Source organism: Chiloscyllium plagiosum, unplaced genomic scaffold (assembly GCF_037043375.1).
Source record: "Chiloscyllium plagiosum isolate Xiang-an unplaced genomic scaffold, Cpla_swu_hap1 HiC_scaffold_53X, whole genome shotgun sequence".
NCBI classification, from domain to species: Eukaryota; Metazoa; Chordata; class Chondrichthyes; order Orectolobiformes; family Hemiscylliidae; genus Chiloscyllium; species Chiloscyllium plagiosum.
The window spans coordinates 20,883,084-20,895,485 of record NW_028270191.1 but is presented as its reverse complement, the minus strand read 5'-3'; the positions used below and the strand labels follow the sequence as shown (position 1 = coordinate 20,895,485).

General features: G+C 48.9%; 1 protein-coding gene across 1 annotated transcript; it reads right to left on the bottom strand.

Moving 5' to 3' along the window:
- Positions 1 to 7,419: 7,419 nt before the first annotated feature.
- Positions 7,420 to 10,533, bottom strand: LOC148134678 (keratin, type II cytoskeletal 8-like). The gene is made up of 8 exons (XM_087985490.1): positions 10,415 to 10,533; positions 9,998 to 10,058; positions 9,812 to 9,907; positions 9,526 to 9,690; positions 9,312 to 9,437; positions 8,718 to 8,938; positions 8,046 to 8,095; positions 7,420 to 7,568 (listed from the first exon to the last, which is right to left on the bottom strand). The coding sequence occupies exons 1-8, from the start codon at positions 10,531 to 10,533 to the stop codon at positions 7,420 to 7,422; spliced, it is 987 nt and encodes a 328-aa protein (XP_087841616.1).
- Between the last annotated feature and the right edge of the window lie 1,869 nt (positions 10,534 to 12,402).

The window sequence follows — 12,402 nt, the reverse complement described above, 5'->3', positions numbered from 1 at the left end:
AGCAGTGCAAAGTGCATGAGAGGGAACAGAGAGGCCGTGGTAATTGTGCGCTGTGAAACGTTGCACGCTCCCTCTCCCCACCGCCAATCCCCCATGCAGCCTGAGTAAAATAAAAAGTGACATTGCAGTGAAATGGGTAAGTGATTCATTGTTGAGTATTTTGCTCACAGCTTTTTAAATACAATAAGTACAATTTTGCAGATGAGACTAAAATAGGCGGGATGGTGGACACTGAGGAAGGTTATCAGAAATTGCAGCAGGACCTTGATCAGCTGGGGAAGTGGGCCCAGGTTAATGCAGATAAGTGTGAGTCTTGCACTTTGGAAAGTCAGATCAAGATAGGAGTTTCGTGCTGAATGCTGGGGCCTTAAGGAGTGTAGTGGAACAGAGGGACCTTGGAGTTCAGCTGCATGGTTCTCTGAAAGTGGAGACGTAGACTCATAGAGATGTACAGCACGGAAACAGACCTTTCGGTCCAACTCGGCCATGCCGGCCAGATATCCTAACCTCATCTGGGCCCATTTGCCGGCACTTGGCCCATATCCCTCTGCACCCTTCCTATTCATATACCCATCCAGATACCTTTTAAATGCTGTAATTATACCAGCCTCGACCACTTCCTGTGGCAGCTCGTTCCATACACGCACAACCCTCTGCATGAAAAAGCTGCCTCAGCCTGTTCAGCCTCTCCCTATAGCTCAAACTCTCCAACCCTGGCAACATCCTTCTTTTCTGAAGCCGTTCAAGTTTCACAACATCTTTCCGATAGGAGGAGACCAGAATTGGACACAGTATTCCAACAATGACCTAACCACAGTCCTGCGCAGCTGCAACATGATCTCCCAACTCCTGTACTCAATACTCTGACCAATAAAGGAAAGCATACCAAACGCCTTCTTCACTATCCTATCTACCTGTGACTCTAATTTCAAGGAGCTATGAACCTGTACTCCAAGGTCTCTTTGCTCAGCTACTCTCCCCAGGACCTTACCATTAAGTGTATAAGTCCTGCTCTGATTTGCTTTCCAAAATGCAGCACCTCACATTTATCTGAATTAATCTCCATCTGCCACTCCTCAGCCCATTGGCCCATCTGATCAAGATCCCATTGTGCTCCGAGGTAACCTTCTTCACTGTCCACTGCACCTCCAATTTTGGTGTCATCTGCAAACTTACTAACTATAACACCAGGGTTAACATCCAAATCATTGCTATAAATGACAAAATGTAGTGGACCCACCACCGATCCTTGTGGCACTCCACTGGTCACAGGCCTCCAGTATGAAAAGCAACCTTCCACCACCACCCTCTAACTACTACGTTTGAGCCAGTTCTGTATCCAAATGGCTAGTTCTCCCTGTATTCCATGAGATCTAACCTTGCTGACCAGTCTCCCATGGGGAACCTTATCGAGCGCCGTATTGGAGTACATAGAGATCACATCCACCACTCTATCAATCCTCTTTGGAGTCACAGGCAGACAGGTCAGTGAAGAAGGTCTTTGGTACACCGGTCTTCATCAGACATGGCTTTGAGTGTAGAAGTCAGGAGGTTAAGTTGCAGTTGTACAGGACATCGGTGAGGACACACTTGGAGTATTATGTTCAGGTTTGGTCACCTTGCTATAGAAAGGATGTTATTAAACTTTAAAGAGTGCAGAAGAATTTACAAGGATGTTGCCAGAACACGGCAATCTGATTTATAGGGAGAGGTGGACAAGCTAGGACTCGCCTGTTCCTCGGATGCTGCCTGCCAAGCTGTGCTTTTCCAGCACCACACTTTGTGACTGTGATCTCCAGCATCTGCAGTCCTCAGTTTCTCTCACCTGGCATGAGCTGCCAGCAGAAGTGATTGAGGTAGGTACATTAACAACATTTAAAAGGCATTTGGACAAATACATGAATAGGAAAGGATTAGAAGGATATGGGCCAAGTGCAGGGAAATGGGGTAAGAGTGCATGCGCATTTTGGTCAGCATGGACCAGTTTGGGCCAAATGGCCTGTCTCCGCGCTGCACGACCCGATGAAGCTCTATAACTCTCAATGTGTCAGCAGTTGTAAGGCTTCAACAATGTTAGAGTACCTCGCTTTCCAGTGGGCAGGAGTTTATTGGGAACAGTAGGGCTTATTATTTACAATAAAAATAAATAAATAAGATGTAATGAAGCTTGTGGGACTTCCTGGCTACCAGTGTGATTCAAGACAAGCACTTTCCCAAGAACAAAATTGTCTAATTGGAAGGTGTGTAATCTGGCTAAAATAATATCACCTTTGGAATTTGGCAAGTTCTGGGCAGTCTCTGATATCAGCCCAGGGGCTTGGGCAAGGTCTGAGCTGCTCAGAGTGGTCACGGTTTGGTTGACCATACTACTGCAGCCTGGAGAGTTGGCCATGGTCAGCCCTGTGAATCCATTGCCATCAATCCAGTGAGAGACGGGAACACAGGAGCAGAGTTGTACAGTATCAGTCACGATGCTGGTTACTCATTGTTCGGGGCTACCCAGCCACGTTGCTGAAGTGGTGCACCATGGTCAATGTGAGGTGTCCATCTACAGACAGTCAAGTGTGGGTGCAGGTATCCAGCGTCCAGTGCTGCAGGAAAAAGGCACTGGAACATAATCATGGTGAGTCCAAACAGAAGAAAAGTGAAAAGGTAATGTGGGACAGCTCACGGTGTAAGTGGGGCGAAGATAGACCACGAAAGGGCTCAGGTCGAATTATCGATGGTGAGCAACAGCCTGACTTCCGAAGAAAATACCCTCGAAGCTGTCACCTACCAACTGGCTTCATTCCTCCCATTGACCAATCAGACCGTACCCTCTACCTGTGTTCACCTATCACTGCCTCACTACTGCCCCACTCTCTCCACCCAAACCCTCCACCACACAGACCCTCCCCTTGACCTGCAGCTCCCATTACCCTCACCCCCAGCTACATACCACTGCTGGCATGTTGACCAGATGGGCTTGATGCTAGCAGGCTCAGTGTGCAGATCAAGACTCAGATCGACTCACAGAACTCACGGCCCAAAGAGCTTCCACTCTCCTGAAAACCACAAGTGCTCAATGGAAATGAAAATGGATGTGGCCAGGGCCAATGTAGTTGGAGTAAGTACATTGTGCTGTGAGGGAGATTTCTCTGTGTCCAGGCCATGTGTGACTGTCCAAAGCATTGCACACACACACCCAGACATTGAAGGTGTCATGCAACTGTAACCTCACCTTACATTGTGACCCTGGGCATTTGCCCACTGGGTGCAGCCCAACGACGTACCACAAGCACTCTTGACCATTTCATGACCGATAAGAAGTGAGCCCTAAAACACCCCATGATGTAAAAGCAACGTCAGTGCAGCAGGAGAGAAGCAGCAGAGCTGCCAAAGTGGCATGCAGCAGCGATTTCCCTATTGCCTGTATATGATGCAGCGGTTCCTCACTGCACACCATTCAATATCATGTTGGGAGAAGGATGGGTGCTTTCAGGTAGAGACAAAAAATACTGCAGATGTTGGAACCCAAGGTGGACAAGCAGGAGGCTGGAAGTGCACACCAAGCCAGGCAGCATCGGGAGGTGGAGAAATGAATGTTTTGGGTCTAACCCTCCCTCAGGACTGAGGGTGGGGATAATGGGAGCTGCAGGTAAAGGGGAGGGGGTGTGTGGGGGAAGGTTTGGGTGGAGAGAGGGGCTGAGTGGTGAGGCAGTGATAGGTGAACACAGGTAGAGGGTACGGCCTGATTGGCCAATGGGAGGAATGAACCCAGTTGGGAGCCTACAGCCTGGAGGACTCAACATTAAGTTCCTCAATTTCAAATAACCTCTCTCCCCATCCCCCGACTCCGTTCCCAGCCCCTCGCACTTCCTTCCAGTCCTCTGACCGACCCTTCCTTCCAGCTACCAACCGGACTCATTCCTCCCATTGACCAATCAGGGCATACCCTCTACCTGTCTTCACCTATCCTGACCTCGCCACTCTGTTCCTCACTCCACCCAAACCCTCCTCCACAGCCCTCTCTTTATCTGCAGCTCCCCTCACCCTCATGCCCACCCCTGAACAAGGCTTATACCCGAAATGTTGTCTTCTCCACCTCCTGATGCTGTCTGGCTTGCTGTGTTCTTCCAGCCTCCTAACTGTCTGCCTTGGCTGTTTTCAGCAGCAAACAGTTTCCTTTTCTGCCGCGACAGAGACTCGCACCAACAGGGAATTGTAAACATTGAATATGTCATTTCAAATCTGACCCAATGTGCGCTCAAAAGGTATTCTACATTCTTCCCCTCAAACTAGGTCTCACTGCAGTCCGTGTTTACACAGTTGGGATGGAGGCGACCTACCTACAGTGGAGCCCGTCAGCATCAGAGATTTGATCGAGAACATGTCTGGGACATGGTCCTGATCTGCCCTTTTGCCTTTCCTCCTTGTTGCACATTTCGCATGGTAACAGAACCATGTAAAAGTCATAGCCCCCTGATTCATCCGAGAAAAAGCTGGCTGTCAGCTTAACCACAGGGTCACCAAGCCCCAGGCAAGGCTTCAGAAGACAGCATCTTCATGGTAACTGCAGCCAGTGCGAGTAGTCGATGCGTGTTGTTGACATCAGTCCACATCACAAACTAAGTGCCCAATCGACTGAGCTAATTGACGCCCAAGTACTTTCAATAATGATATATTAAGTACCGTCAGTGATGGTGCACTGATTAGTGAATGCGTACTGAGTGGTTTCAGTGATTGTGTACTGAGTGGTGTCAGTGAGTGTGTACTGAGTGGTGTCAGTGAGAGTGTACTGCGCGGTGTCAGTCAGTGTGTACTGCATGGTGTCAGTGAGTGTGTACTGAGTGGTGTCAGTGACTGTGTACTGAGTGGTGTCAGTGATTGTGTACTAAGTGGTGTGAGTGAGTGTGTACTGAGTGGTGTGAGTGAGTGTGTGCTGAGTGGTGCCAGTGAGTGTGTACTGAGTAGTGTCAGTGAGTGCGCACTGAGTGGTGTCAGTGAGTGTGTACTGAGTGGTGTCGGTGATTGTGTACTGCATAGTGTCAGTGAGTGTATACTGAGTGGTGTCAGTGAGAGTGTACTGCGTGGTGTCAGTGAGTGTGTACTGAGTACTGTCTGTGAGTGTGTACTGGGTGGTGTCAGTGAGTGTGTACTGAGTGGTGTCAGTGAGAGTGTACTGCATGGTGTCAGCCAGCATGGACTGAATGGTGTCAGTGAGTGTGTACTGAGTGGTGTCAGTGAGAGTGTACTGCGTGGTGTCAGCCAGCATGTACTGAATGGTGTCAGTGAGTGTGTACTGAATGGTGTCAGTGAGTGTGTACTGAGTGGTGTCAGTGAGAAGGTGCTGACTGGTGTCAGTGATTGTGTACTGTGTGGTGTTCATGAGTGCGTACTGAATAGTGTCAGTGAGCGTGTACTGAGTGGTGTCAGTGATAGGGTGCTGAGTGGTGTCAGTGAGTGTGTACTGAGTGGTGTCAGTGATTGTGTACTGCGTGGTCTCTGTGATTGTGTACTGAGTGGTGTCAGTGATTGTGTACTGAGTGGTGTCAGTGAGTGTGTACTGAGTGGTGTCAGTGAGAGTGTACTGCGCGGTGTCAGTCAGTGTGTACTGCATGGTGTCAGTGAGTGTGTACTGAGTGGTGTCAGTGACTGTGTACTGAGTGGTGTCAGTGATTGTGTTCGAAGTGGTGTGAGTGAGTGTGTACTGAGTGGTGTCAGTGAGTGTGTACTGAGTGGTGCCAGTGAGTGTGTACTGAGTGGTGTGAGTGAGTGTGTACTGAGTGGTGCCAGTGAGTGTGTACTGAGTAGTGTCAGTGAGTGCGCACTGAGTGGTGTCAGTGAGTGTGTACTGAGTGGTGTCGGTGATTGTGTACTGCGTGGTGTCAGTGAGTGTGTACTGAGTGGTGTCAGTGAGAGTGTACTGCGTGGTGTCAGTGAGTGTGTACTGAGTAGTGTCAGTGAGTGTGTACTGGGTGGTGTCAGTGAGTGTGTACTGAGTGGTGTCAGTGAGTGTGTACTGGGTGGTGCCTGTGAGTGTGTACTGTGTGGTGTCAGTGAATGTGTACTGAGTGGTGTCAGTGAGTGTGCACTGGGTGTTGTCAGTGAATGTGTATTGTGGTGTCAGTGAGTGTGCACTGAGTGGTGCCAGTGAATGTGCACTGTGGTGTCAGTGAGTGTGTACTAAATGGTGCCCGTGAGTGTCTACTGAGTGGTTTCAGTGATTGTGCACTGCGTGGTCATTTTAAGAATTTATTTTGTTCTGTTTCATTTTGGCAAGGTGGGAAGGCAGAGGTTTCGAGCTGAGTATTGAAGATCACTTGAGTAATCAGCTTGGGAGGTTTTTTTTTCTGAAGAAAAGCCTGAATAGGTGTGTCCTGCTCTCACAGGTCCAGATATCTGGGTTATCGATTTTTTTTCAGTAATATCGGAACCTATTGTGTCCTGAACATAGTTGGAAGCTTCAGTGAATGTCTCCTGGCTGCCACTCTCTCTGAATTTCCCATTAATGTTTCTCTTCCTCCTGAGTTGCAGAAGTGCATGCGTGAATCAGTGTCTGATTTTTTCTATTTGCCAGGGAGTGCTGTTTGTGGGATGTTGCTATACCTGAACAGTTAATTAGTAATAGTTACTGTACCTATTATCCTATTAAGTTTTCCAATCAAGTTAAATCATTCTAAGTTTGTCTTTCTTTGATTGTATTTTAACTACAGCTTAACATTAAGTCGTTTGACAATTCGCATTGCATCTGGAACAGATGTTTTACATTCACCGTTATAATAAGAACAAGTTCGAGTCTAGGCTACCTTCTTAAAATATTTTGAGGGGAGCGGGTCGAGTCCATAACAATGGTTTCAGTGATGTTGTACTGAATAGTTTCAGTGATGATGTATTTGTGCTGTCAGTTGATGTACAAAATACAGTGTCATCTTTCTAAATATCGTAATATTTCTTGAAAGTTAATGGTATAGGAATGGATAGTTCTTGAATTTCACAACTAAGGATGAAAATTGTTCTTTTTGTGAACTTAATAATGTGCTGTTCAAAAAGCAATCCAGATGTGCTGATTAGACGTTTATTGAGTAGGACAGAAAAAGTAAATCCCCAATACAATGTTGTACATAATATCGAAACAGAGTTCAATAGCAAAAACCTGGCTTTAGTTCCCCATTTTAAAGATACCAACAAAGATAGCATGAGTTACTTGACTGCTTTTCCCACAAACCCAAACCTTTACAAAGTTTACTTTCTTTGGTGCACTGGTTAAGATGTCAATGTTAACTTCATGTCAAAAAACTATGAAATGTGAACAGATTAACTAAGATGTTCTGAAGAGCAGACATGAAGTGAATCCAAACATATTAACCACTGCACTAAATGCAGTAATTAGGGGATGTATAACCTCTGACAATGAACTGCTTTGAGAGACTGTTGGTTTTAAATGAACCCTTGTTGACTCAGTCCTGTGCTCTTCATTTGATATGAAGTTTGTCCACTCGACATCGATCTGTTACTCACACCTAAATTCAGCGAGGTCTGAAAGGCAGATGATCCACCTCCAAAGCCCATGCCCTGCTGCATACCGCCTGGAAAAGGGGACAGAGTAAAAATAAACTTGTCGTATTATCTGGGTGTTACAATTTAAAAGAACAATTGCAACACGAAAGATGACTACAATTCACAGCGTATCTTTAGTGAAGTACGATAGCCCAAGATGTTTTGCAGGAGCTTAATCAAAGAAACAATTTCCACCTTGAAATCTACCAGGACGATGAGAAAAAGGTGGCGGAAAATCTAGTTTGTGGAGAAGGAGACAGAGAAGGGAGAGAGAAGGGAGGAGTGATGGAAGCTAGTCCTAAACATTGAAAGCTGGTGTGGTGATGTAAATCAGGGATGTTAAATAGGATGGCAAAGGGTGGAGATTCGGCACCATTTTGCAAAGTCAAATGGTGAAAGCATCAGGTTTGTGAGGTGGGGAGTGATGATGGCTGATTGGAATGGAGCTGGGCAGATACTGAGGAGAAAGAATCATCGACCTTCACTCAGAACAGACATTCTCTTACCTTGGCTCTGTACTTGCTGGATGTTGAGGGTTTTTACCCCACTTGCCATCCTGTTGAGAAAGGAAACATTCTCAGATTATAGCGGACAATGACAGGAAATCACAGTCAGACTTCCCTCTGTTTCCTCAGGTATCTCCCTCTCCCAGGGACACTGACATCTCCTGGGCTACACTTCTGAATGGGCACAGTCAGGCTCCTTGCCCTCGGGCAAAGTGCCCAGTCGTTCCTGTTGCCACAGGTAGTAGGTGACACAGGTAGTAGGTGGGCGGCACGGTGGCACAGTGGTTAGCACTGTTGCCTCACAGCGCCAGAGACCTGGGTTCAATTCCCACCTCAGGCGACTGACTGTGTGGAGTTTGCATGTTCTCCCCGTGTCTGCGTGGGTTTCCTCCGGGTGCTCCGGTTTCCTCCCACCATCCAAAGATGTGCAGGGTCAGGTGAATTGGCCATACTAAATTGCCCGTAGTGTTAGGTAAGGGGTAAATGTAGGGGTATGGGTGGGTTTCGCTTCAGCGGGTCGGTGTGGACTTGTTGGGCCGAAGGGCCTGTTTCCACACTGTAAGTAATCTAATCTAAAATAAAAAGCTACCAGTCAACTGCAAGTGCAGACTGGAATTTGCCTGCACAGCACTCAATGTGATGGCTGCGATTAGCAACTAGCCCTTATCTTACCTCGTCTCTTCTGTCTCCAGTAGTTTCATGTAGGTGCCAATTTCAATGTCCAGTGCAAGCTTGATGCTCATCAGCCGTTCGTATTCCTTGCATTGTGCGGAAAGCTCTTGCTGAGCTTGGAGGATGGCGTTTTCCAGATCCGAAATCCGACATTTACATTCTTTCAGAGACATCTCACCGCGGTCCTCCGCTTCCCGGATCGCTTCCTCCAGTCTCACACGCTGAGGAACATCAATATTCATTTGGTCAGTTCCTTCAGTGTTTGAGGCTCAGCCCCAGTGCTCCGAGCGAGACTTTGGCAAAAAAAAACAGGCTTGCCCTCCTCCCCATGATTTGGGAAAAACGGGACGGTGTGGATTGCAGACTGACCAGCAACACATTCCCATCGGGAAAGACAACAGGGAGCCCCCCAGGCGGTTAGAAATGGACCGCATTCAGCCGACCCTTCAATCGCTTCTGAACGAATTATTGCTATTTGGATCGTGTGAGACAGGGAGAGAAGTCAGAAAAGACGGAGAGACAGACAGGGAGAGAGAGAGAGAGGTGTTTAAAAGTGTTTTTCAGTGTTCAGTTTGATTTTAGACTTGTGCGTACCTCTTTTTTCAGGTTATCAATGTCTGCATTCATTCTCCGGATCTGATCTGTTGTCTGCTTTATCTCTACCTTCAGCGCATTGATATCATCGCCACCTTGTCCAGCCGCCATGGACAGTTCCTGCATCTGCAAACAGATATTGAGAACGAGTTAGTCCCACAGTTCACGCTCCTGCCCGAGTCAGAAAGATGGGCCAAAGAATAGGAACCTTCACCTTGGTCCGTTTCCAAACTTCCGCATCTTCGCGGCTTTGCTGGGCACAAGCTTCATACTGTTTCCTGGCGATGTCCAACAGCTCCTGCACATTGAGCTTCGGCCCACCCTCCAATTGCACGTTGACACATGTATTCTGAATCTGGGCCTGGAGCTCCCGGAGTTCCTACAGGGCACGGGGAGAAAGATTGGAAGGTGATTGGAAACCATTCGGGCTACATTGCATGAGACTTGAATGGACAAAAGATTGGCAAAAGGACAGCTGGTGAGGCAAGGCACATATTTACCTCGTCATAGATAGTCCGCAGGAATTCAATTTCATCGGTCAGGGCTTCCAGCTTCGCTTCCAGCTCCACCTTGCTCATGTACGAGTCATCGACATCCTAAAGAGCACAGGGAGAAAATACTTGGATCAAACTGACCAAAGGTGCCCGCAAACGGAGAACTGGAGCGTGTGGCTTTGTAACATTCACCTTCTTGACCAGGACAAACTCATTTTCCATTTCTGTGCGCTTGTTGATTTCATCTTCGTATCTGGAATGAAAGAGATTGTTTTACCGAGGCTCAAGTCTTTCTGGCCCGTCCCTATCACAGTCCCTGTTTGTCTCAGTCTCCGTTATTCTTCGCCTCCCCCCTCCCGCCACCAACTAGACCCTGTCAAACCAGGTTCTGAGCTGGATCAGTCCCTCTGCCGGTGTTTCCCAGACAGTAACAGCCCGGCCGTGTGCAGTTCAGTGGCGCCGACAGAGCAACGCTGCGGCCCGTTCCCTCAGCTCACATTGTGGCCGTTTGTCAAAGTGATCTCATTCTGCAGCTGGGATTTGGTTTCGTTCCGATAGGAAACCGCCTCCGAAGCGATACGGGACCAAGTCCGGCAGCAGCTCACTGACCTGCCCTTGTAGTCCTCGACCAGCCCTTGCATTTGGAGCAGTTCAGCATCGAACCTCTCCTTCTCCTTGCGAAGCGTGTCCAGTTGGTTCCTCAGATTCTCAATGTAGGACTGGAACATGCTCTCGATGTTGGATTTGTATTCGCCTTGATCCTGCAGAAGTTTCAGTTTGATACTCAGCTGAGTATTGACCTGTTCCAAGTGCCGAACCTGGCGGGGTGAGATGGAGAGACAGTTAAGACAAGAGAGGAAAGACACAGAGAACCCAGTTTAGAGACCCACCTGCCTGGACCCCACTGAGCATTACCCTGGGAAGGAAATCAACGAATTGGTCGTTGAGTCCCTGGAGCTGCTGGCTCTCCTGCAGGCGGACAACGTTCTGACTGGTGTCGATTTGGGGTAAAGGCGCGTTCAGGTCCAGGGCAGCGGTTCTCTGGATCAGCCCCTGAGAACTCATTCCCCCGAAGCCCATCCTGCCGGAGCCCCCTCCTATTAGACTCATTCTGCTGCTGCCGATGCCGGACATCCGAGAGCCAGTGGAGAATCTGGAGGCTGACATCCTCTGGGTTGGTCCCAGGACGACACTTTGGGCGCGCCGGGATGTCTGAAAACTCCCTCCGCCTCCCAACCGATTGAAGCCGGCGGAAAACCCGGATCCATGCATGCTCCCTCTAGTTCCTATCCCTCCGCTCTTCCTGCTGCTGCTGCTGCTGGTGATGATGGTTTGCGATGTCATTTCGAGGTTGTTCAGGGGGTGGACACAAACAGAGACCCACACTCAGAGAGAGAGAGAGAGAGACAAAGACAGAGAGAGAGAGAGCACACTCCGAAACTGAACGGCTCGGTGGGGCTGAGGGCTGACTCGGCTGCTTTTATGTCCCAGTGGATGTGTGAGGGGGCTGGCCAAGGGACTGACAGCTGACAAGGAGCCGCCCACAATGGAGCAGCCGACAGAGGGAAGGAACAAGCCGCCACCCTGTGCCCCCGGGGCTGGGAAGGGGGAGGGGGAACGGGTCCGCTTGGGGGGAGCCCAGCCCCTCTCTCTCTCTCTCTCTCTCCTCCCAGACACGACGCCCACTCTGTGTCTTCAGCTGTCTCAGGCCTTTCCTCAACTCGGCAGTGTGTGCTGCTAGCCCAGTCCCCTCCTGAACGGTCACCCATTCTCCCCCCGCCCCCCCCGCCCCCCATTGCCCACATCCAACAGTCCGTGTTCACTCAATGCCCGGGACCACCCAGATCCAAGGGGGGCTCACACTCCTCTCCATGTTATGACACTCCTTCTGACCCAATACCCACTTTGGCCTCTCCCTGTCTGGGCTCCCTCCAACCCTCAGAGACTCTGTGCATCCCTCCACCTCCGCCCGCTTTGAACATTTGCAAGTTGATCCGCCCAACCAGTGGCTGCCTTTTAGCGACAAATGTGTCTTTATTGCTTAAAACGTTGCGTCCTTGAGCGGATTTCTGATGTTGAAAGTATGAATTGAAGTTGAAGGTGAGCCTTGCTGACAAAGTTCGAGGACTGAGCTGTTTTGGTGCTTGTTCGGGTTGACAGGATGCAGAGAGAGCAGAGTGTGACAGGCGTTTGGAAGAATCCTCTTTCCACAGACACACAGTTCCTGAGGATTGTGTTCTAGAGGCTCCACCAACTGGTCAAATGGGCGAATTGACGAGAGCTTCCAGCGCCCATTGTTCCCCAACCAGCATCAATTGTAAACGTTGCAGTTCAGTGGTAATGTCCCTACCTCTGAGCCAGTCTCACTTGCTCTAGAGTTGCGTCACAATGTCTGCTAGAAGCTCGATTGATAGATTTGGGGAACCAATACTTTCGAAAGGGTTCAAATGAAAACAAAAGCGTCCATTTTTGGTGATTCATTCACGAGGGAACGGAATCACCAGCAGTTACTGGGTGCTGAGCTACTCCCTTGTAGTGCTTCAGACACCCCAGGTCGGAATGTATTTCTGGGTGCTCTATTTACATTTCTAGACAAT